Source organism: Dunckerocampus dactyliophorus, chromosome 7 (genome assembly GCF_027744805.1).
Source record: "Dunckerocampus dactyliophorus isolate RoL2022-P2 chromosome 7, RoL_Ddac_1.1, whole genome shotgun sequence".
NCBI lineage: Eukaryota > Metazoa > Chordata > Actinopteri > Syngnathiformes > Syngnathidae > Dunckerocampus > Dunckerocampus dactyliophorus.
Window position 1 is genome coordinate 1,020,063 of NC_072825.1, and position 25,651 is coordinate 1,045,713.

The following is a 25,651-nucleotide window of genomic DNA, read 5'->3' on the forward strand; positions in this document are numbered from 1 at the left end:
CTCCCTGGCGTGTGACGTCCTTTACCAGGACAGGTTCCGGGGCGTAACCGTTCCACACAAAGTTTTGTGTGACGACGGGTCTGACAGAGATCTCAGACATCCTGTCGCCGTCTTTGACAAAGTCGGTTATGGCGGCGAAGTGGACAACGGCCCGGCTGCAAACTTCGTCCCTGCAGGGGCCCCCAGCTAAATCCACCGCACAGGAGGACAGAGACACATCTGCACCACAACACACACTAATCAGTGTGCTGTAAGATGTCATAACTGTCAAGTATTGAACGCTGTGATCATCCAGTAGGCTACAAAGGCATGCGTCACCTTGGCTGCTGGTGCTGAGCTGCAGGGAGACGCTGCATTGCTCCGAAGAGGACGACACTTCCAGGCACGGGACGGGAACTGTGCTCTCGACCGTCAGCTCGTACACCTCTCCGTCCTCGGACACGCTGCTCACGTTTGGTCTCAGCTGCACACGAGGGTTTTAATAAACATTCTTAGCACAAATACTCACTGCATCGTGGTAGGAACACAGCGCCCTCACTCTATGGCGCTTTTTCACCAAGTCATTCTTAAATGATGGCTGCTTTGTGGCTGAATACGACCTGTTATTAGTAAAACTCAGGAAGAGCTCGGCAGGGATCGCATGGATGGACAAATCACACACGACGGGAAGGAGGACGTGAGAGTGTGGAGGAGTGTAGCGTGCACATGCTTACGCACTGTAGGGAACACATGTAACACGTGCACACGCACACACACACAGTCCAGGTTTAGATATTTGAGATGTCACAAAAGCTAAAAATATGTGTGTCTCTCTCATAATTATCTAATAATCATCTGACAAAGTGACAGCTATGCTTCAAACGTATCTTTTCACAAAAAGCTGGTTTTCTCTTTTCTAGTTGGGAGCTGATATTTTCCTGAAACGTACTTATGTTCTACTGCTGGTTACTGGAGAACAAAACAAGGTAGAAACAACCTTTTTTCTGATGAAAGATGGGAGTCTAATCTTCTTTTTGTAGGCTCCATGTTTACATAGAACATGTTTGTCAAGATCAGTCAAAATGGTGTAAAATGGCCACTACTGGAGGTAGTGGCCATTTCACGCCATTTTCTCAGGTGCGCATGAGGTGTGTTAAGAAACAGTTACAACGCCATCTACTGTACAGGCTTGGAAGTAGAAGCTACATTCAGTCTGGTTATGAAGTGTTTCTTAGAGAGGGCAAACTATCTGTGGTGGTCCAAATTCATTTGTGTTGGGCCCCAAAATAACACCGAGGTGATAAACACTGGAATGTACCCGAATCCCGGCAAAGAACTCCTGACTTTCCACCGAAGCACTGCGGACGTCTGGAGAGTCCAAGAAGAAACTAAAGGTGGAGCAGTAAATCTGAAAACAGAAGAATACGACCGTTGAGTGCTTGGGGATGTCTTCTGGGATCCGGCCAAGCCCTCACCTTGTCTCCCAGACACAGGTTGAAGCCGTCCAGCTCGATGAGGGCCCACGTCTGGACGGTGGTCTCCCGCTTGAGCTCCTCCCTGGCCTCGCCCTGAGCTGAGGCGCGGGACCAGGCCACCACGTGGCCCAAAGAGCTGTTGGAGCTGCTGTTGAAGCTGCACTTCAGGTGGACGGCGCCCCCTGCCCACTCAGAGACGACGACCGGCACAGACGGATTGGGAGGCTGCTTGGCTGGAGACGCTGAAGAAGAAAGAAAAAGGTTTTTCTATCCTAGTGGATACACGTGGGATCTTCACGGCTGGGAACAGTTTCAAGAAGATTTCCTTTTTTTTCCTGGCAACAGAAGAACAAAACATAGTAAGAACCTTCCAAAGTGTAGCCCGGGGGCCATTTGCGGCCATGGCTGTTTTTTGTTTTGTTATTGGGGTTTTTTGTTGTTTTTTGTTTTTAATTTGGCCAGCTCCACATTCTAAAAACACACAAAAATGGGAAAAATTTAAATATATAAAATATTCAGAGAAAAAAACATGCAAAGTTGTAATTTTATGAAAGTAAGAAATATATTATGAACAAAAATAACAATTTTAGTAGCATAAAGTTGAAATATTAAGGATTTTTTTAAAAGTCAAAATATTAGGAGAAACAAACAGAACAACAAAAGGTTGGATTTTTTGGGAAAATGAGCTTGTGGAAAAAGTTATCATGTTATGAGAATAAAGTCACAAATACAAGAAGAAGAAAAACACAGCTGTAATTTCATGAGAGTAAAGTCTAAATATTAAAAGAAAAAAATCCACTTTTACAAGAATAAACTTGTAATATTTTGAGGAAAATGAATGTCATCTGAAACACTAAATGAACAATACATCATTTTTTAAAGTCGAAATATTATGAGAAACAAAACAAAATAAAGTTGGAATTTGTGGAAAATTTGGTTGGGGAAAAAGTTAGAAATATTATGAGAAAATATTATGAGAATAAAGTCATACAATTCACAAAGATTATTAAAGAAGAAAGTGTAAATATTTGGAAAACTAAAAAACAAAAAGGCAGTCATGGGGGAAAAAGACAAGATCAGAGCAATGATGACACTAATATTATATATATAATAATAATAATAATAATAATAATATGCTTTTTCACCTAAACAGTGTTCCCTCGTTTAGCGCGGGGGATAGGTTCCCAAAATAGCCACTTTCACTCCTCTACCCGTGCCTCTCCGTCCTGGCACCGTTGGGCTGTAGCGTCTTTGTACCCTCGTTAAAACATACCGCGCCTGTCGTCATATTTTCCCAACACGGTTAGCTAGTTAGGTGGCCATGACCACAACAAGAGATGGCACGAAGGAGATCGGTCAACAGCCAATCAGCCGACAGAAGACAATGGGCGGTGCAGAGAGGAGAGAGAATAGAGACACTGTGCTAAAGCGCAGCACTGCAGCAAGGGAACGCTGTATGACGAAGCTGAAAGGCACTTTTTTCTAATATACAGTATAGAACTTCTTAGCATCTACAGTACGTGTTGCTTCATAAAATATCAAAGTGGTCCATGCATCCTTTCATTTTGCACTAATTTTGGAAATCCCCGACCTACGTGTATGCTATAAATGAGGGGTCTCAAACTCGACTCTCCTGGGGGCCGCAGGGGGTAGAGTCTGGGTGAGGCTGGCCCGCATGAAGTGCAGTATTACCAAAAATACAAGTACAACTGACCCAATCTGCTCAGTTTTTATGAGTAACAGAACAAGAACAGGTTGTTTTGGATGTTCCCAGCATGCCTTGCGGCACCTGTTTTGGAAAACGTTGCTAAAGTTACATGTTTTGAGTTAACATGGGTTTTTTCTTCTTCTTCTTCTCTATAGTAGTCGTAGTTGCTGTGTGTGCCACCTACCTGTTACATGCTGTGCCATGATTTTGGTGTTTGCGCCGCCATTGTCAGTCAGTGAGACACCCTCTTCCTGACACTGCATGAAGCTCATAATATTAAACCCCACGAAACTTTGATGTCAAGTAGGGGGCCACAAAATATTGTCCCACACGGGTTTTGAGATGCACCCCAATAAACTAGAAGTTGGTGTGATGAGATTTGAGAGAAACATGGGCACCTAAAAGCCTTTTTGTTTCATTTAGATGCTAAAACGTGCATCATGGATGAGAGCTACATCAAATCAGAAGAAGTGCTTCGTGACAAAAAATAGATATTTTTTTACAATTTCAACAACAAAAAAGGTGAAAATGATTATTTTTTAAAAACACAGCTTAAAAACCCCAAATAATTAGTAGATTCTAGCAAGATCTCAGCCAAGGCTAAACGGCAAACAAGTACAGGGAAAAACAACGACTTGAGCCTGCCCCATCTCCACCTCGCTCTTCTGCCAATTAACAGCAGCTTCAGTCCACACGTTCCTGCCTGCCGCTTTGTGATTGGCAAAGAACAAAGAAAGCCACGCTCATAAAAGCATGAGGTGGAGGTAAAACTGATCAATATTTTGCAAGTTAAAGTCATAAACACCTCATCCCTCCCTCCCTCCTTATGGCCTTTGCCAGCTTCCTACAACCTACCCTGGCACCATTCATAGCCTGGCAGAGAGCTGTTGCACACATGCTCGGCTCGTGTGTTGCATTCCTGAGGTCAGGGGGAGTCCTTGACCTGCCGATTGTTTTGCTGTTTGAGCTAACAGGAGCAGACAGGCGCCAGCTACAAAAGGAGGAAAAACAACAAAACAAAATAAAAAGCTCCTCACTTGGTGTGCATGTTCCACCCCCGGGATCACAGGTCAGCGATGTTGTGGGTGACGTGTCGGGCATTTCTGTCGAAAGAGCAGAAAAGGACATGATGAGGTGTGTCCCAGGACTTTTGCCCCTATAGGACCTGAGCTACTTGCGTGGACGTACCTTGTGCACAGTAGCCCATGCATCCCTGTGTGGGCTGCAGCAGGTAAACGTAGAAGCCTCCGCAGTTGCGGACAGACACCGGGATGCGGAACAAGCAGCATTCCTTGCTGCCGCTCGGGAAGAACTGCCACGTGGCGCAGGCCGTCAGCTGCCTGAGCTCCAGCGGGCCCGGCAGGGACTCGCCCTCTCCCAGGGACAGCCACACTGGGGCCTGGGTCCCGCAGTGGTTCACCTGAGAGGACATTCACGTAGTTTTCATTGATAAATCACGCTCTTCTCCCATGTCACCCAGCCGTGTGGTCATCCATCACCCGGGGGAGAGCCGGGATGCCCTGGGAAGCCGACACCTCGAATAGATGGTTGCAGGCTCCTCACAGCGGGACGCCCGTAAGAAATGAGACACTCTCTCCTAGCACCAAATACACACACTGACATCTGTGTGTGCGTGTTGCTTAGGCTGATGCATTGATGCTTGGAATTGAAAACAGTGCATTTAGCCATCAAAATGATTGACGGGGTGAAAACATGGAAGTCACAGTAGGAAACACCAGACAACTCAGCGGATTAGGTCACATATGGAGTCTAATTACGTGAAAGACATCTGCCCAGATGGTTCTTTTCCTCTGTGGAACTCCATGTTATGCTGATGCGAGCCAACATTGTTACGTGAGAGGTTCTGTTTAGCCAATAAAAGTAAGACATTTACTCATTGCAGAGCATAACTACCTGCTTTACTGTGCACAGGACCATACAGTAGAAAAACTCTTGACTCTTTAACGCCTTCAGCTGACAGGTTGGGAGTGGAGCGGTTATGCTAAAAGTTACACAGAAGTCACCGAGGGAGGGGGTGCTGTGACACATTTACCTCCACACACTGGGTGGGCATGCTGGCCGGCTTGTCAAACATTTGGAACTGGTACCAGCCGGGGACCAGCGAGTGGTCACAGATGAAGTCCCGCAGGGCCGACTGCAGCAGCCAGCTGGAGCTGAAGGTGGTGCTGCGGTACGGGTTCTGGAGCACCGAGTGGCCTCCCGGAGCGCACTCTGGAGGGAGAACTGCAAGGGGAGGAACACATGTTCTGTATCTGCACATGGAGGAGCTTTCGTTGTGACGAGAGCCAGTGGAAGAGCTGCATCACAACTTCCACCGTTACAAAGGCAACAGAGCTGAATGTGAACGTCTTTAAGACAACAATATCTCACATGCTAACATCGCGGTTACCCCACGTAGCTGCTTGATGGGGATCCTTTTAGAATTCATGGCTGTCTGTCAGGCCACAGTTTTACTTGGACCGCATGCAAATGTTGTGTAACAGCACCACACTGATATCGCTGTCTTCAGTTCTGATGAAGTTCAGGCAGCTTTTCTAAAAGCATGTCAATATGATACAAAAAACAACTCTTCCACAAGGGCCGTCCGAACTTTATCCAGTGAGGGCCACAGAGTGAAAAATGAAAGGACGCAAGGGCCACTTTCATATGTTTAAATATGCGAAGAAACCTCATTTTCTAAAAGTGCAACTATTTTGGTTTGTTAGTTCCTCATAATATTAGCACTAAAATATTCTCTTTGATATTTTAACTTTATGCTACTAAAATGACATTTTTCCTCATAATATTATGGATACTATTAATCATAACAACACTAATATATACACACTAATTCATTCTTGTACAATTGCAACTGTTTAGTAATATTTAGACTATATTCTTGTAAAATAACAGCTGTTTCTTTTATGTGTCAACTACTTCAACTTTCTTCTGGTTATTATGAATTCATTCCCATATTTGGACTTCATTCTCATAACATTATTCTTCACATTCATTATTCTTAACATTACATTTCAGCTCTATGCTACTAAAATGTTATTGTTCTTCATAATGTCACATGATGTCTTTATTCTTGTAAAGTTACGACTTTTTGAAGTTACATAACTTTTTTCTCAATATTTGGACCTAACTTTTGTAAAATCACTGCTGGTTTTTCCGTTTTTGCTGTTGTTTTTTTTTCCCTATTATGTGCCCTGCGATTGGCTGGCGACCAGTCCGGGGGGGTACCCAGCCACCCCAGTGAGGATTAAGCAGCATAGAATATGAATGTATGAATTTTCCTTCTTTAGTTTTCTTAAGTTCTATTTTTAGGATGTGCCACGGGCCACACTTCATATGGGCTGGGTAGCATGTTGCCACCAAGATTGTGCAATTTAATGTACCGGTACCAGCCTGGGAGGTAGACGTCAGTAAAATGATCTGGTCTCAACCTCAATGCCCCAACCCCCTTGACCCAAGAGGTCAAGTGAAAGGTGATATAGCCTGACTGCTGGCAGACCAGACCTGATGGAGATACTATGATGGCACCTGGGCACATCACTCCCCACCTGTTGGACTCCTACAAGGTCTGGACAGAAGCAGACATGCTGACCTTCAGGCTTGGAGGCATCCTTGGATGACGGATCCTTTGCCGCATCAGCAAAACATCTTGAAAATGGATTAGGAGCAGCTCGGTTCGGTTGTGTTGTGAATGTTCAAAAAGCAAAGCTTGGAACTCACCTGCTTGTGCGCGCATCGCGTGAGGAAGTGAAAACGCAAAACACCAGAGAAGTTTCACAAGCGGTCCAAAGCTGATCGTCATGATTCTGGTTCCTCCTGCGGGGATACCTCGCCTCGTGACGAGGAAGAGTCCGGCTTCTGTGGCTCCGAAACGGCGGCGGACTGCAGCCTGGAGGCTGGCTGAGCACACTGCCTCAAACTGCCGCAGAGCGCCAGGAGGGGCGGGAGTGGCGCACAACTTGTAGAACCCCTGGAACCACTGCGCACGTTCGACAAAAACACACTTTATTTAACTGGCCAGGCTTTTTTTAAGGAAGCCCGTTTCCGCCACCGAAAGAAAAAAGCAAATATCTCAACGGTACGTCTTAATTATGAGATAAACGGTCGAAATAAGGAGATAAGACAGACATAACAGGGAGATAAAAAGTCGACATTATGAGGTTTAAAAAAGCAACATCATTATTAGAGAGGAAAAGTCATACTAAAAGTCATATAAATAGTCGTAACCATGACATAAAAAGCCAAACTTACAAGATAGTCCCAATTCTGAGATAGGAAAGTCTTAACTGTCATATAAAGAGTCGACATCGCGAGATAAAGTCATAACTAGGAGATAAAAAGTCAAAATGATATGATATATACGAACTGCGCACATGCGTAGTTCGTATCTGATTATTTTCATAACGCATAATGCTTCTCTCATCATGTCGACTCTTTAGCTCCTAATTATGACCTTTTATCTTGTGAATGACTGTTGGGATGTTTTTTCTTTCAGTGGTGGAAACGGGCTTCTATTCTGGTTCCACCAAGGGCTGCATAAAACTTGGATATTTGTATTTATTTATATTTAGTAAAAAAGGATGTTTAAAAAGCCTTATAAATACGTTACAAATGTACACTATCTAGACACACGCACACACACACAAACACACACACACACACAAACACACACACACACACACACAAACACACAGGTTTTTTTTAGTCGTTGGAATCAACGTTTCAGTTTTTTGTCTTTAAATTGTGCCTTTTTGCTCTATTTTCCCAATTTTTGCTAGTTTTTTTGGTTTGTTTAATTGTATTTCTATAAACCTTGGACACCCTTGTCCAATATGGCGATAACAGAGTAATCATTTGTCACATGTTTAAATTGTGAAATAAATAAATACAAAAAGACAATAGCTCATAGCTCATAGCTGATCAATATAACAATGCTGACTTGAGGGACTCATTTAACAAAAACGGCTTATTGCGCTTGTATTTTACGGCGCTGCATCATTCTAGTGTTTTGCCTCTGTGTGTTTATCAAGCACATTTTTCAGCATTTTCATGAAACTAAATAGATTTGGACGATCACCGAGTTGAACACTTGACATGCTGAAAGTGAAAAATAATGGGGAACTGGTCATTAGTTAACGTAATAATTCAACATTTGTTGCCATATTGAATGGTTGCAACTGCAGCCAGACTGGTCCGCCGCCCCCTGCACACTCCCAAGACTCCAACCACGGGCCACCAAATGAGCGCGCTAGGCATGGCGCTAAAAGCCTGAGCTGTCAACTTAATGTCCAGTGCGACTCTTAAGATGTCAGGATGTGAGGTTCACCAACGGATTTTGGCACAGACGCACCAGCTGGTGTCCATCAAGACTTCAGAGTTGTATTGAGATACACCTACTAATCAATAAATGAATCAATGAAAAGTTGGAATAGAGTCCTTTAGTTGTCTCTCAGTCTTCACTTCTTCATTGTCAACATTTTGGACAACTTCACACACTTCTCTGTTACCAGCGCACAAAGCAAGTTCCATAACGCCACGCTTAGAGGAGTTTGGTGTGGAAGAACGAGCCCATCAACCTCACAAGTGGACAAAAATCCCACACACACAATCCAAAGTCTTCCCATGAAGAGTGGATTCCACATTGTCTTTGCTTTTCATTTCCGTCCCAATACTTTTGGCGTATTACTGAATGAAAAACACTTGCTGCATTTTTCGGGGAAGTGGCCTCTCGGATGGTGTACGAGTCAACTATTCAGTTGTGGTCTTTTTCACGTCTGGCTCAAACGGGAACTGTTGTCCCCGGAAGAGGCAACAGAAACCTGAGGAGGCGATGCAGGTCCAGTTGTGAAAAGAACTAGGAGTTCTGGAGTGTTTCAACGACGAGTGGTTTTTGGCTTTTTTATGTGATGAGGTACAGGGAGAGGCCGCATCAATGGCCTCCTCCATCGATGCCAAACCCAAGGCCCCGGGGCCATCGTTTTACAGTATGTGGCCACCGAAGCCTGGAAATAATGCACCCAAAAGACACTTTGTCATTGTAATGCAACTTATGATGTTGTGTATTTTTACCATAATTTCTCGTGTATAAGCTGCTTCTTTTTTCTTAAACCCGGCGGCTTATACAGCGGCGAGGCTAACTTATGGCCATGTTCTAACCTCGTGACACCTCCTTTACCTCAGAACTACTACTAATCGTTGAAATACTGTGCCGCTCGCGAGTCAGTGAGGAAACGGTAGCTCTGTCCTTGGCAGGAGCCAATCACGAGCTGTAAGGGAGCTCACGACGAGCTTGTCAACCAATCAGCAATCGCTCAATGTAACAGTCTGGTTCAAGGTGTCATCTTGGAAAGAACGCTAAAATCATCACACAGCAACTTAACACTCAAAAGGTGGCTAAGAAATTAAAGTATCAATACAAGTTTAGAATTAAAAAAAAGTATTTTAATGGCTTCCCATCATGCATTTCTTCTCAGCAAAGCATTTCATTGGCTATTTCTGCCAGGGCGCTGAATAGCCGTTAAAATATTTTGGGGTTTTTTGTCCTGTCATCGGGGCAGATAGTATTGTTGACCAAGATGCCCTTACATGCTAAACAGATTGTGCCTGCCAGGGAAACGTGTAAACACACTTCTCCTGTTCCATAGATGTGCTTTGACTTGAGTTGATGTTTATTGCTGTGCAAAGTTGGACCGGAGCAGGAGGGGTTGGACCAGAGAAAAGAAGACAGAGAGAGACAACAACACAAGCAACAGAAACAAACAACAGGACTACATCAGCAAATGAAGACCATAACAGGAACAACCAAATAACACCAACAGCCACAGTGCTAATACTGCACCTTATTACTGGTAGCAATAGTACTCAAACTATGAACTGTACTGGTGAACAGATGAGGCACTGGGGGCCACACACCAAAGGGCCCAGAGCCGCCCCGCCGACAGGAAAGAAGCCCACCCACGACCGGGAGCGTCCACCAGAGGGAGCTGAATGCATCATTGCAGCGTCCCGCCAGCCACGGCCAATGAAATGCTTTGCTGGGAATAAACGCATGATGGGAAGCCGTTATAACTGTTTTTTATTCTATACTCGTATTGATACTTGCATTGCATATTTCTTACCTACCTACCTACATCGAGTCATGACCTGCGAGTTCCAACGGGCTGCCCAGCTTCCAGCTCATGTTTGGTTCTGCCAAAGATGGAGCTACCGTTTCCTCTCTGACTCGTGAGCGGCGCAGTATTTAAACGAGCGGTAGCAGGTGTGAAGTTAAGGAGATGTCACAAGATCAGCTGCACCGCTGCGTAAGCCGCAGGGTTCAAAGTTTAAGAAAAAAGTAGCGACTTACACACCGGAAATGAGGGTAGGTAAGGGAAAAAGTTCTAATATTAAGGGAATACATTCACGATATTATGAAAAGAAAAAGGTACAAAGATTATTTAAGAAGAAAGTTTAAATATTTTGAAAAGAACAAAAAACGTCCAAATGGGAAAAAAGACTGCAGCTGATACTAATAATGTTCTTTTTCATCTGCATCACAAAGCTCACATGCAGTTTTTCCCTGAAACATACATAACTTCACTATGTGGCCCTCGCTGGAAAAGGTTTGGACACCCCTGGATGAGGATAGTCAACCCTACTAAACCAAACCACTGAAAGTGAAAGGTTTCCCAGAAGACCTGCTGATCACAGCCCAGTGTGTTCTTAGCTGAAGTGGACCACTTGCAGATGAAGCGTCCTGTCCAAATGCACTTCCACAGCAAGAGTGATGAATAAAAGCAAAGCATGCGGCAGCCAATGGGGGAGCTGACAGCTGTGTCCCGGTGCCTGACTGTCTTGTAGCCCATGCGAGGAACATAACCCCCCTCTGCCTCATAAATCTCCTGCACCATCAGCGGGGAGGGAGCGAGCCTGGACTAGCCATCAGGTAGAAGCACTAACACACTTCCTTCCTGTTTCCTCATGCCTCGCCTTATGCAATCCACAATTAAACGGCAACTGGCGTCCTGGATGGGGGGAAAAACCCCAACTCTGTCAAAGTGAACATGTGTGTGACGTTCATGTACACAGACACACCCCCTGTGTGCAGGGTTCCCTGATTAGAATACGGAATGGCAACACTGAGAAGTAAAAACAAACGGCTTTCATGACGTGAACCTTCACTGGCCGACTGCACGACTAAAATGCACATACTGTGAAGAGAAACAACTCAGCCCTGATAACCTCGCAGTACGGCTACACACCACTGCAAACATGATAATGAGTTATTCTGTACAAAGATGAGCTATAAGCCGGGTCCAGCACCTTGTGGTAAAACAGGTACTGTCAATCCTGATGTGACGTGAAGCTCCACAGGTCCAAACATGAAGACGCTTTGTCACGTCTGAACCTCCCCTCACTTCTCGTTTTCTTCCATGCACGCAATTCGTACATTTACAAACAATTCCAACATGTGCGTACAGGACATCCCGAGGCCTGCAGCAACGGGGGTTAAAAGTGCAACATTTTGTTGCCTCTAATCATTTAACCCTCTCAATTAGCCAAATGAGGCTCTAAAATATTAAAATCAGCTCTCAGTATGATGCATGGACTACAGCAGGGGTGTCCAAAGTGCGGCTCAAGAGCCATTTTCAGCCCATGGCTGTTTATTCCAAAATCTAATATATCAAAAAACAAACAACAGCAACAATGAGGAAAAAAAACAGCAGTAATTTTAAGAATAAAATCCAAATATTGCGAAAAAAGAGGAAAAGAATAACGGAAATATAGCATCATTTTAGTACCACACAGTTTAAATATTAAAGAAAAAATGTTTTTTATTATGAGAAGGAAAACATTTTTTTAAAAATAAAATAACTTGGGGGGAAAGTTTGAATACTATGGGAATAAAGTCAAAATATTCTGGGAATAAAGTATAAAGTAATAATAAATTGATAAAGATGATCTTGCAGGAGTATCCAAAGTGCTGCCTGAGGGCACTTTTTTTTCTTTTTTTTTAAAATCAGCCCTCCACACATTCTAAAAATACAATTAAGTCCAATACCAAAGACGTTTTTTTAAACCCAAACGCTCGATTTACATTTTTTCCTGAAACTTACTCATGTTCTACTGCTGATTACCAAAGAACAGAAAAAGTAGAAAGAAACTGTTTTTTCCTGATGAAAGACGGGAGTCTAATGTTTCTTTGGGTAGGTTCCATTCTCATATAGCCATTGAACACAACATTCTGTGTGCCTGGAAAGATCAGTCAACATCGTCTAAAATGGACGGTCCTGAACATCCATCTATCCATCTTCTATGCCGCTTATCCTTACTAGGGTTGCCCAGCCGAACTGGTGTCCAGCCAATGGCAGGGCACATATAGACAAACAACCATTCACACTCACATTCATACCTATGGACAATTTAGAGGCACAAATTAACCTAACGTGTGGGAGGAAACCGGAAAAAAGCCATGCATGCACCGGGAGAACATGCAAACTCCACACAGATGCCCAACGGAGATGCCAACCCAGATCTTCCCACTGTGTGGCCAACATGCTAACCACTAGGCTGCTATGCCCTCGGAAAAACATTTTTCAAAAGAATAAAGTTGAAATATTACAGAAAGAATGTGTTTTCTAAGGTCGTAATATTTGAAGTTGCACGTTTTGGAAAATTAGGTTGGGAAAAACTTATATTAAGAGAATAAAGTCATAATATCACGAGAAATAAAGTTGTCATTCAACAAGAATAAAATCGTAACAATCTGGGTGGGTGGTAGGGGAGGGGGAAGGAGTAATGTATCATCGAAACAAGGAGGGTACCCACTTGACGACCCTAAAGACGTTTTAAACCCACCCCATTCATCCCAGGTTGGGACCTTACTGCCTAGCTCATCTCCCCCCACTTTCCAGGCACTACTTTACTCATGATTGGGCATGGGACCCCCTGTCGTTGGCCGCCTTCGATGAGGGTGTCAAGTGTTGAAAGGCCCAAACACCCACTGACTCACTACTGATGAATCAGTACACTACTGATGATGTGTCCCATTTCCACGGCTGAGATAAAGTTCCCACGGCACCACGTGATGACCATCTATTGGCACACAGGACTTTTTCCATCAAGCCCCGTGCATTTATCGACTTAAAACAGCACAGTTGCTAAATGCTGCCATCTAACGGAGCTATTGAGACGTCACTCTGCGTATTGGCTTTTGCACACACAGTATATTCACGTGAATCCTTTCCGTGGACACCGGGATACGTACGGCTGTGAACAACACAAGCCATACATCGGGGGTCCAGCGAGGGCCACAGAGTAAAAAAATGAAAAGATGCAACTTTGCCACTTTGGTATTTGTAAAGCAACACGTGCAGATAGAAATACTCAAGAAAAAGCTGCATGTCAGCTCTGAAAAGGCCCATTATTAGTATCCACTTGGCTCTTTTTACCCAATTTTTGCAAATATTTCAATATTCTTCATAAATAATTTTCCTACATTTTCTTCTCATATTCTGACTTTGTTCCCATAATACTAGATTTTTCCCCCAACAATTGTATGTGGTTTAGTTTGTTTCTCATAACATTACGACTTACATTTTTTCCTTTAATATTTCATCTCAATGCTACTAAAATGCCATTCATTTTCCTCATATTACGAGTTTATTCTCTTAAAATTGTGACTTTTTTCTCATTTAGAATAAGACTTTTTCCTCTTAATATTTTGACTTCATTCTCATAAAATTACAGCTGTTTTTTCCATTCCTGTATTTTTTTTTATTCCTTTCTTCTTGTAATACAACTTTATTCCCATCATAGTATAACTTCTTCCCCAACCTAATGTTCCAAAAATTGCCATTTTATTTTGTTTGGTTTGTTTATGATAATATTACAACTTCTAAAGAATATATATATATATATTTTCTTTTATAGTTCAACTTTATGCTACTAAAATGACAGTATTTTTCCTCATAATATTACGTTATTCTGCTAAGATTAGGACTTTTTCCTCGTTAGATTACAACTTGTTGCTCTTAATATTTTCACTTCATTTTGAAAATGACTGCTGGGTGAGTTGCTCATTGTTCAGTTTTTGCCGTTACATTTTTTTCTTGTTAAATTATATTTTCAGAATGTGCCGCGGTCGCAAATGGCCCCCGGGCCACACTGAAGACTCCTTCCCATACATTCATCCTGCAAAAAGGAAGAGTAGGTCAGACACTGGGGCCGCGTTTGATTGTCTCACAATGAACAATAAAAGGAAACTAAACGTCCCAGTGTTTTGGTGTCCAGCAGAGCGTCCAGCCATTCTTTTGTTCAAGTGAAAAAGTTGCTGTGGTTACCAAGCAGCGCTTTTTAAAGACTTGTGCACCCAGTCTCTTGTCTTGTCCTGGTTACCCGACTCCCCACAATGACAACAAACTGCCATTTGCAAACCAAGATGGCTGAGAACTAACACCGCCAAATGTCTCCACACGGTCCGTGGAGCTCGCTGTCCTCCTTTGAGGAGCAGCTCCGCTTCACGTGGTGTCGGGACGTGTCAGCAGGGCTGAGGCCGTGGTTCCCTTCACCGGACTCGAAGCGTCCGTGTGACATGTGGACCAGCAACAAGCCCCTGGATTTTTCAAACTCCACAACAGAGGCAGAAAGACTCGTCCAAACGGGCCGTTGCACAACTTTGTCAACACAAAGTCAGAAATGGAAGATTCCTGCCAAGTATTTTCAAGGACAGCCAGAAGAGCAAAGAACCACCAAAGTTCATCACATCCTATCGGCCTCCGGATGCTCTGGAAACTCAAATAATGTTGCTGAAGACCGGGAAGTTACCTCTTGGACCGATCCAGAACCACAGACCTCATGACTTCATACCAGCTAGTCTCTTTCTATTTAACAATCATTATTTCAGTGTTCCCTCGCTACATCGCGGTTCACCTTTCGCAAATTTGCTGTTTCGCGAATGTTTTTAAGTGCAATTTTGCACCATGCGCACGGTGGCCGAGGGGTTTGCATGTTGGCCACACAGCCAGGAGATCGGGAAGACCTGCATTCGAATCTCCGCTGGGCATCTGTGTGTGGGGTTTCCTCCCACATTTTTGGAATGTGGCGACTGGTGACTCTAAATTGTCCATAGGTATGAATGTGAGAGAGGATGGTTGTTTGTCTATACGTATAACCAGTCCAATGTGTACCCCGCCTCTCCCCATAGGCTTAAGCATACTCCCACAACCCTAGCGAGGATAAGTAGCATAGAAAACGGATGGAAGAATGGCAGTTTAGCTTTTTTTTTTAACAGTGTATGAACGGGCATCGTGTTCTGCATCCTTGTGGTGTTTTAGAGCCATCTACTGTATCTGTGTTCTGTTGTATTGTATTTACTACTGCTACCAGTAGAGGGGGTTGTTTACTCATTGAGAGTTGAGTGTGCGCTCCACCTGCTCTCAGTGTGTGATATGTGCCTGTACAGCATATTAGGAACCCACAGTAGACATATGTAGAGCCACAGCTGTCCTTATTGGCTCAGGGAGAACCAGCCCATTGTGTTCTGCATCCTGATTGGCAATGGTCTACAGCCAATCAATCACCTTTGTGTCGTTTCCTGTCCTGGTCAATAGTCGCTAACAAACCAGCTAGCTGTGAGAGCTGCTTGCTAACTGCCAATAAACAATAGAAGAAGAAGCTAAAGGGCTGAATGAATCTTCAGTTCAAGGAGTAGGACGATGAGGAGGACGACGGCAGGAGCAATATGTTTGAACAAGGATACAAAAACGCTACAGCCAAATGGCGCCAGCACGAGGCACGGTCAGAGTGAATACACGAGTCACTTAATAATCTCCAAGGTGTTGTCCAACCTGACGGATCATTAACATCCAAACAAAATTTGAACTTTGAGGGTGTTTAAACAACAGAGAAATGTGAGAAAATGTTCATGCCTGTCTGAGAAAAGTGCATGAAGTGTATGCTGAGGGTCTTTACAGCCTTAAAACATATAATCATTGTAAACAAATATTTACTGCAGGCTATTTTGGGAACCTATCCCCTGCGATTCCCAGGGAATGCTTATTATTTTTAAAATTAGCAGCTGGATTCATCGTCTGCAATTGTCAATATGACCACAAGGTGGCAATAAACAAAAGCATGAAGAACATTACCAGCCCACCTTTCACTTCAGCTCAATGAAGACTTCCAAACATGGACACCTCTAACCAAAAGGACCCTGCTGGCCTGACGTTTGTACGCCTATCAACCTGTCCCCCAATGCCCCCAATCTTTGCTTGTGCCTCTCACTCTGCTCTTTGTTCCTTCCCAACAGTGGGGCCCACCACATCGGAATCAAACATGCCAACACGAGACATCGGGACACAGTGGGGCGCATACAGACGTAAAGACCCCAACGGGATACAAAGCTCATCCTCCCTCCGCTGCTTGGCCTCCAGAACAAGCTTCCACTGCAGTCGGTCATCTCCGACCATTATATGAGCCGAATGCAGTCCGTTCCAGAGCCATTTTCACTTATCTTATATGATGGTGTCCTGTTTTTCTCTTGTTGTAAATTACTTTGGCTATATTGCAAATCACCCCGTTACCTCAATACACTTCAGGCTAAAAATAAATAACTCAAATTCATTATTACATTTATTTCAATTCATTATTTATTTCAATTCATATATTTTTTTTATTTATAAATGACTTAAATGTCTTGTATTCTTTATGTTATGATATGAAATATAGTACTTGTTGCAAGAAAAAAACAAAACGCACAGTTAAGCTTCATCATTAAACGGTGCTGTCCCTCTTTGGCTCCAAACTGCACATTTTTCCCCCAACCAAAAACTATAAGAACATCACCACCGGCTGGCAGATGTGACCAAGAGTGGTTTAAAAGAACAGATTGAACAAATAAGTGTCTATATTTGTCACAATTCCAAGGTAAACTTTGTAAAAGAATGTCACTCCACCCGTATGAGCATTCAATATTTCAGCAGTTACTTATTTTTCATCTTTAATCTTGCTAATTATTTCAATTCCAATTCATTATTTGTTCAAACTCATTTTTGTCCTTTTTAAATCTTTATTTTTTTGTAACACTTTTGAAACAAATACACCATACCAAGCTTTGATGATCATTACAAGTACACATTGTATTGTTTTCAAATAGAATTTTCATACTTTAAACATGTCCCCAAAACAGACTTGATTACAGTTGTACTGTCGTGTATAAAGCAGATGTCACTGAGTGCATGTGATATACAGTATTTCTGTATTATTTTAGCGTTAAGATGAAGGCAGCAGGCCAGCCAGCAGTGATGGGTGTGTCACAAAGGTCAAAATTCAGCTTCACGAGGTCCGCTGCTCCATGGACAGCTGCTCATTTGATGTCCCCTCCCGCCCAAAAATGATAAACACGCAGAAGGCGACGATGCAAGACGGCTGGAAGCATGTCTGGAATATCTGCATTTCAACACGCCATCTGTGAGCACGTGTGCACAAGTCACACACTAAATATAAAATCAGACGTTGCGTTAAACTGCCTGACCTCACGGCTGACATGTATTTTCTTATTTGATCCTTTTCATCATCTCATATTTCCTCCAGTGATTAAAGAAGGCTTATGTGTGCTTCAAGGCAAAAACGACTAATAATAGTGCTAGTAAGTAATGGACTATAAAAATGAATTAAAAGAAAACCTAAAGCATTATCACAGACTCAAAGAGTGTTGAATATTTTAATCAATTTGAAGTGGGTGGACTACAGTACATTGGCCACGTGGCTATTTAAATCAGGTCAATCCAGTGGGAACCCTTTTAAAAATGAAAAATATCAAACTACTCAACAATAACCCAACCCATCAATGTATTTCATATACAGTACAATAAAAAGGCGACATTAATGATTGTTTCTTCAATGTTTGTTTTTTTCACCATAAGCTAAAGACCTTACTAATGTACCAAACTAATGTGCTAAACTGTTTCATTGCAAGGAGTAAGACTGTTTATCATAAGGAGTGTAGTAGTACTTACAAATGCCATTGCTTTGGGTGAGAGGGCGCTGTCGAGCTGCTGAACAGTGCACTTCCTGGTTGTTGGCCAATCATTTTAAACACAAACACGCTTTCTCTTGCACACACACGCAGTCTGACATTTCTTGCTACCTGCTACTAAAGCTAACTGGTGTTTGGTTACACGAACAGCAACAATCTCATTTAACCCGTTTTACGTCTACATACTTCATTCTCGTGTCACTTTCTGCTTCCACGTTGACAATGGAACGCGTTTGGAAACGCGTCTTTTCACATTTTTGAACAAATGACGAACGACATTTTGTGGAAAGTGCCAATGGTGTTTAAACATAATGACAGCGACAATGACGAATTGACAAACAGCTGTGTGCGATGTAGCTATCTCTCCATGCTGTCGTTAAAAGATGTGAATCACCAAGCACAACAGAAAGAAGCAGTTTGTGACTCAAGTCAGATTAAATATTGATAGAACTGCAAAGGGAGAGACGCCTACGTGATACTACCAGCCAGAGCAACAGGTGATCCTTGTTCCCGGGCGTATTCGTGATTGACAACTAGTTGAAGCAATCCGCGTACAGCGATAAACACTAATAAACCAATCGCGGGCGCCGACCGAGTCAAGATGGGCGTTAACCAGGACTGCTAAACGGACGCTTGGTCAAATCCACACCGACCTTCGAGCTCTCACAGGCGGTGTGCTCGCGTCACTCTCACTGGGGAGATTTGTGGCGGTGGAAATACGATACATTATCGAGCATCTAAGGAGAAGGATCAGCCTTTCGGGCTGAGGAGCTGGTGGATATTCACGCTACGGAGGTTTCAAACTGGTAGGTAAGCGGGTTTTTTTCTGTGTGCCGTGTAATTATAAAGCTTGTGTGTGTCGGCTCTCTGCTGCAGGTACACAAGCACACACACACTAACTGTACACAATCGAAAATAAACAACAATGGGGCACAAACCCTCAATTCTTTTCGTTTTAACGTTAAATATAATTCGTGGCAGTATTAATTTAAAATACGATTACAACAGTGAGCAGGATTTTTAGCCTGGTTAAATGCATTTTGCAGAATAGCATAATCTAAGGACGTGTAAAGTGTAAAAAATAAAGTGAAGTGTCGGTTATGGTAGTTTGGTAATGTTTTGACACTAGTACAGCACGCTTACATAATACTGACGCTGTTGACTTTGACTGGCAGGTTTAGTTAGTCTTTTTTTCTGCACATTCGTGGTGACTCACAAGTTCAACTGTCCGTCTAATTCTAAATGACAAATGAAGTATTTCCCTATAGTGCAGGTGAGAATTAACTCCAAATGTGCTTATTCTAAATTTCTATTGACTGCTAACGTGGTTATTAGCAGGTATCCTAGCTGGACTCACGACCGTGTCATATTTTTTGTGTTACAGTGTATTGCTTTTGCAAACACGAGTTGGAGTCCATGTGCCAGGAAACCCCTGCATGGAAGATTTACATTCCATCAAGTCAAACTGGTTTAGCTTTGAGATGTGAACAGCAGAACTGGGAACCAACACAAACCCTTTTCTGTTTGGCTTTAGTGTTACAAGAAGAGTTTCCGTCCGGCAGGGAAACAAGTATGACTGCATCCATGTCTGGTAAAATGCTACAATGTTACTGTAATTTGTCATCATTCTGAGTATGTTTGTGCCTACAAATGATACCTTATCGGTCCATTGGACCTATGGCTGGAATTTTGCTTGGGTCAGAAAGTATTTCATCATAAACGAGGATCAATATTCCATTTCAGGTTCTCGCTGGTGCCATTTTGGATTCTAAATTACCTTGAGGATTAAAGTTGGATCCAATAGAGTTCTTCCTCATGAGGAAAGATGGGCAATGGACTCTCGGAACAACCTGGCTTTCTCTCTAGCATCCCGTTCTTCCAGTCCTTCCACATCGCCATCCTCGGCCTGGATTCGGCTGGAAAGACCACCGTCCTGTACCGGCTCCAGTTCAACGAGTTTGTCAACACGGTGCCCACCAAAGGTTTCAACGCCGAGAGGGTGCGAGTGTCCTTGGGTGGCCACAGGAGTGTGACCTTCCAGTTTTGGGACGTGGGCGGCCAGGAGAAGCTGCGTCCCCTGTGGAAGTCGTACACACGATGCACGGACGGCATCATCTTCGTGGTGGACTCTGTGGACGTGGAGCGCATGGAGGAGGCCAAGACGGAGCTCCATAAGATCGCCAAGACCTCGGAGAACCAGGGGGTGCCGCTGCTGGTGGTGGCCAACAAACAGGACTTGAGACACTCTCTGGGGCTGGCGGAGATCGAGAAGCTGCTGGCGCTGAAGGAGCTGAGCCCGGCGACACCGTGGCACCTGCAGCCGGCCTGCGCCATCATCGGAGACGGCCTCAGGGAGGGCCTGGACAGACTCTACGACCTCATCCTGAAACACAGAAAGGCGCTGCGGCAGCAGAGGAAGAAGCGATAAAGGAGAAAAGAGACTTGAGTCACCGCAGGATGTCGTCTTCCACATCCAACACAGCCGGAGTGTCTGGTAACGATGCGGCCCATCAGGAAGTGAAGCGTAAAGGAATACAGTATGAAGATGAGAACGTTGTAGACGGGTGTTGATCTGGTTCTGAAGGTTTGAGGTGTGGAAAGGTGCTAAAAGTTGTGATATGAATGATTTATGAATGGCCAATGGTTGCTCTTTTACCAAAAATGTCTACGTATATAAACTAGCAAGAAGGCTTAGGACACCATCCAGTCACATTTTGTTGTCTTCTAACTCATCTTTTTTTTGTTTTACACTAGACTTTCAATGTGGAAGCAAAGTATTATTTTTATTGTGCATTACGATTGGTTTGGTGGCTCTTTTTACTTTTTATAAAGCACTTTAGATGATGACTTCCAATAGAGTTTACGGTTGATAAGAATGGACACTGGAGGCTTTTGTAAGGACTGACATGTTTGGACACGTGCAGTAGGAGCATTTTTGATGAATAAAGACTACTTCGTGCACTGGTGGCCATCCCTGTAATTATGGGACTTTACAGGACTTCAATCTATTTGTGGCAGTGGGTGGGGTCCAATTTGCATAACTCAAATGACACTTGTGTGTGTGATTTTTCAGACAGAGTCAGCAAAAAAAAGGAAAAGCAAAAGAAATGAATATTTTTCTGTAGCTTTCTTTTTTTCACAAGCAAGACTGAGCCATCTGTGAGCACTGTTAGATGGGGGGGAGCTCGCAGCAGCACCTGTGAAAGTGCTTTAATCGGGCAAGCAATAGCCAACATTGAACTCCCAGTGAGCTTGTCACACGGTGGAAAGGAAGGGGGGGCGGGTCACTAGACAGAATACTAACTTGAATCACCATGTGGGAAACAATGACAGACCGTATAGCAGCTAAGCAAACACACACGGGACAACAACTAAGTTAACTCTTAACATGTACTGTAACTAGCAACTTTCTACACAGCAAGTGCCGCAAGGCATGCTGGGAAGCCGGAAGCACTCTCAGTGATGCGATAACATCGATTTTTGTGAAACCCTATTTTTGGTCTCTACGTCCAGCGGCCACCAGCTAAGTTGCGTTCGAGTCTCAAAGTGTTCAATAAGACCAAAAAAAGTTGCCAGATTTTTTGTGAAACCGAATCTAGAGGGGTCTGAATACTCGCTAAACATGGCGACAATGAGTACGTTTCCATGATCCCGATCAAAAGGAACATGAATTTGTGTTCTGCGCATGTTCTATTGGAATGGAATCTTGTGTCGTTGGCGGGAACTACGTGTAAACACGACCACACGCAAAACCCCACACTTGTGGAGCGAGGGGGAAACAAGCCACCTGGTCAGGGTGGTGAAAGACAGGAACATGATGTCTTTTATAGACGGTAGAAAGTACCCCCATAGCCAAATCTATCAGACCGTGAGCAAGCAGTTACGCCAAGCAGGGTTTGTACCAACGCATCTTCACAAGTGTCCGGGGGGGCTCTGGGGATTGTAGCATGGATATGGATGGCACAGCTCCGGCTCCATTTCCTATTTCTCCTAGTTCTCGCCTTCCATTTTAATGAAGGAAGTGAGACGGAATAGTGTCAAGTACTGGTGGTGGGTCAGCACCAAAACAAAGGCGTTCATTATCCGCCGTGCTGGTGTTGTTTTCGGATACAGGAAGAAGAAGCGTAAATGACGTCATGACGTTTACCGTGCGCTGAAACACTGTCTGTGTGGGGCTTTTTTTCATGTCACGCATGTAAAGCCGACGTGGCCAATCGGACAACTGAAGAAAGTCATTTGCGGATAAGACACATAAACAAGCAATGGAAAATTGGGGGGAAAGGCCAATGAAGTACGTGATGGTGAATGCACTCCTGCTAATCACAGTTGAATATGACGCCAACTGAATGCAGGTCGATGTGCATTTCTGTTTTTCTTTAAACTTTCAATATTCTTTACGCAAAATCATGCAAAGGCCTTTTTTTAGCGCAGGGATGCCGCATACTGAAAATCAAAGGATGCGGGGGCTACTTTTCCACATGCAAGGACGGTTTTTTATATTTAAAAAAACAACAAAAAAACTGCATGTCAGCTTTGTTATTGGTAACAAAGCATATTAGAAAAGCATTTTAAAAAATGTTTTCCTTTTTTCAAATTCATTTTTTTATGAATATTTCAACGTTGTTGTACATTTTTTTTTCTTAATGTTATGTCTTTATCCTCATATTTTCACTTAATTTTTTACCCATCCTAACTTTCCTAAAATTGTGTTTGGTTCTCATATTACGACTAAACAACCACATATTTTAGACTTCAGTATTTCATGTCATTTTTCTTTTCATATTATTACTTTATTCTTCTAATATTTCGGTTTGGTTTAATTGTATTTGAACATGCAGGTTACGATGGAATACATCTCATCAATCTTTCTTTCTCACTTCCACATGTCCAAAAGGAGTAGGAAGAAGCAACGCTTATTTAATCCTACGCCCCATCTTGTGCCCTACATATTATTCACTTCCTGTGTTCCATGTAATATTATTCCATATCATAATCAGTGCAGTAATACAGTGAAAATAATAAAAACAAGCATGACACAACAGGAAATATAATAATAAATAAGATGAAGGCAAGCCTTTTTGCCTTGATCCTCTACAATTATTGTTTTATCCCATTTTTGCTGTTTTTTTATTTTTACATTCTAGTTTAGAATGTGCCGAGGGCCATTAAAAAACAGTCGCAGGCCATTATTGGCCCCCAGGCCTCACTTTGGACAAACACAAATGCCTGAAATGCAATTTGTATGTGGACAAAAGACATTTTTCCTTCTTGTGGACATGAGCAGATGGTCACGTGGCGCTAAATGCAGCAGTCTTTTCAGTACACACACGCTAAAGATGTTTCAACGGACGGTTATCCTGACACACCCGCTGTTCGAAAGTCAACAGATGTCACATCGTGTGCAGATTCCGTTGAAAAAAACCCGACAGAGGAGTTTGCTCGCTGGTAGTTTCCTTCGCCGTGACATCACCAGCGCAGACACAAGCAGAGTTCCTGTCAACCACAACCACTCAGGACCTGATTAAGAAGTCATCGCCAGGTGCAGACAGGTAGGGAACACAAATCACCTGACCACCTGGTGCCATGCAGGGAGTTAGCACAGACACGCCTGCCTGCCTTCTTTCCTTGGAAATGCGGTCGGGGCGGTCTGCAGGCGAAACCTAGTAGGACAGGCTCGGGCAGGAGCGGCGCATGAGCCCGGAGCCTCCCCGAGCGTCGGCTCGCTTTATTAACACGGTTTACACCCTCCGTTAACGATGCAAAGGCCCAGCTGGAGGGCGCAGCAGCTGGCCCCGTGTTACAAATGACAACTGCTGGCTCCAGCAGCAAACATGCGGCCTGTAAAAATATCTGTTCCACTTTCAAAGCTGTGACCTTGATGCTGGCTGCGCATGCAGAATCCGTGCAAAAGGAGGTGGGAGGGTAAAAATAGAGCACTAATTAGCGCTTGATTTCAGTATCCAGTTGGAATGTTCTTCTGAGCGATTGGCATGAATCACAGGTCACACACACGTGTGCATGAAAAGCATCTTTAACGGGTGGCCAACTACATTAAAGGGATAGTTTGGATGTTTTCCACATGAATTTGTGTGACGTCCCCATCAGCAGCGTAGAACATCAACAGTGACTTACCCCACACTTGGTCCCACGAGTCCAGTTCTGGTCCGATTTCCATGATGAGGCACGTAGTTCCGCTTAGTTGCTGGGTCATTTAAGCAAAAACAAAAAATAAAAAATGCCTCCTCGAAAAAATCAGACCTCACAAATCGCTCTGCGTTCTATTTGTCTCGCGCCGTATCCCTGCGCACTGTCGCCACTCCATTCTTGTGTATCTGATGAAGACGCTCACATCTTTGTCCGCGACGAAGCACTGCGGCCATCTTGTTTAAACACGTTATATGTGACAGGCGACAGTACGGAGGGAGACGGCGGGAGACAAATAGAACACCGAGCGATTTGTGAGGTCTGGTGGTGCTGCACATGTCTTCACCATGGGTGTACAACGCCCTCTACTGGTAGCAGTAGAAAATACAATAATGGACACATACAACAGTGCACCGATAGACCGCTCTAATACACCACAAGGACGCACAACACAGTGCGTGTTCATACACTGTAAAAAAAATACAAAATTTCACTTTTAAAAAAACCCCACGAAACCGCAAATCTGCAAAAGGTGAACGGCGATGTAGCAAGAGAACGTTTAAAGGATGCAGGGTGCCGCTGATATTTTTATAAATATTTTTTTAATTTTGTAAACAGCCAATACTTTAAAAATTACATATTTAATATCAACATTTCAGCTTTTTTGTTTTACATTATGCATTTTTGCACAATTTTTTCCATTTTTGTGTTTTAAATAAAATCATTACAAAGTTTTTACATTTTTTTTATGTATTTGTTTTTAATCTTCATTTGATACTATTGATTAATTAATAGAACCAATTCGATTATTAATTTTAGGTTCAATAAAATTAGAAAAAAATGCTACAATATGTGGCAGGAGGGCCATTAAAAAACAAACCGAGGTCCACAAATGGCCCCGGGCTGCACTTAGGACACCGCTCCACCAGACTATCACAACTTGAACGACCTAATAATAGAAGGCAATGTTGTGTAAAAATGTGACCAAGTTTCAGAACACATAAAAAAGCACCAAAAATGTTCCCCAGCAAAGGTAAGGTGTGCGATATGTTTGAAAGGCACTTAACAACCTGAACTTATTTTTACACGTACATAAGCTAAATATGAGCTATTATGTGTTATGATGGCTGCGGAACAAATCCTTTCTTTCTTTTTGGCCTTGCAAGGGTCTAATGCAGTGCTTCTCAATGAATGTCTCTCATGCCCCCACTGGGGGAGAGAAATATTTTCGCACTCCCCCCGATTTGAAGAGCTTTTGAGAAACTGATCATATGTCTTTATTTATCTGTACTGTGCAGACTGAACTCGAGA

At 43.3% G+C, this 25,651-nt stretch overlaps 2 protein-coding genes across 12 annotated transcripts in view; one reads left to right on the forward strand and one right to left on the reverse strand.

Annotated features, from left to right (window-relative positions):
• The window catches only part of vwde (von Willebrand factor D and EGF domains), a 34,675-nt gene extending 15,806 nt beyond the window's left edge, over positions 1-18,869 (reverse strand). For 7 of the 8 annotated variants that reach the window (XR_008571957.1, XM_054781050.1, XM_054781048.1 and 4 more), the window contains exons 1-8: positions 18,177-18,869; positions 6,901-7,159; positions 5,216-5,406; positions 4,351-4,582; positions 4,200-4,265; positions 1,455-1,696; positions 1,298-1,387; positions 26-463 (exon numbers count right to left, since the gene is read on the reverse strand). Coding sequence is in view for 7 of the 8 variants with exons in the window: in XM_054781050.1 (XP_054637025.1) it covers positions 26-463; positions 1,298-1,387; positions 1,455-1,696; positions 4,200-4,265; positions 4,351-4,582; positions 5,216-5,406; positions 6,901-7,159; positions 18,177-18,185 (1,527 nt within the window). In the remaining variant the exon portion in view is untranslated. The remainder of the gene's footprint in view (positions 1-25; positions 464-1,297; positions 1,388-1,454; positions 1,697-4,199; positions 4,266-4,350; positions 4,583-5,215; positions 5,407-6,900; positions 7,160-18,176) is intronic. The other variant, XM_054781046.1, reaches the window with a different exon arrangement.
• arl4aa (ADP-ribosylation factor-like 4aa) lies at positions 18,799-25,630 on the forward strand. 4 transcript variants are annotated; one of them, XM_054781059.1, is made up of 3 exons: positions 18,799-19,006; positions 19,731-19,787; positions 19,940-23,745. In XM_054781059.1, the coding sequence occupies exon 3, from the start codon at positions 20,022-20,024 to the stop codon at positions 20,622-20,624; it is 603 nt and encodes a 200-aa protein (XP_054637034.1). In that variant the 5' UTR covers positions 18,799-19,006; positions 19,731-19,787; positions 19,940-20,021; the 3' UTR covers positions 20,625-23,745. The 4 variants fall into 4 exon arrangements, with proteins under 4 accessions (XP_054637034.1, XP_054637032.1, XP_054637033.1 ...); XM_054781057.1 differs by having other exon boundaries at positions 18,799-19,002; XM_054781058.1 differs by lacking the exon at positions 19,731-19,787.
• The last annotated feature ends 21 nt before the right edge of the window (positions 25,631-25,651 follow it).

Excerpts from the sequence above, each read along its gene's own strand:
- arl4aa (XM_054781059.1), top strand. The coding sequence starts at position 20,022 with ATGGGCAATGGACTCTCGGAACAACCTGGCTTTCTCTCTAGCATCCCG.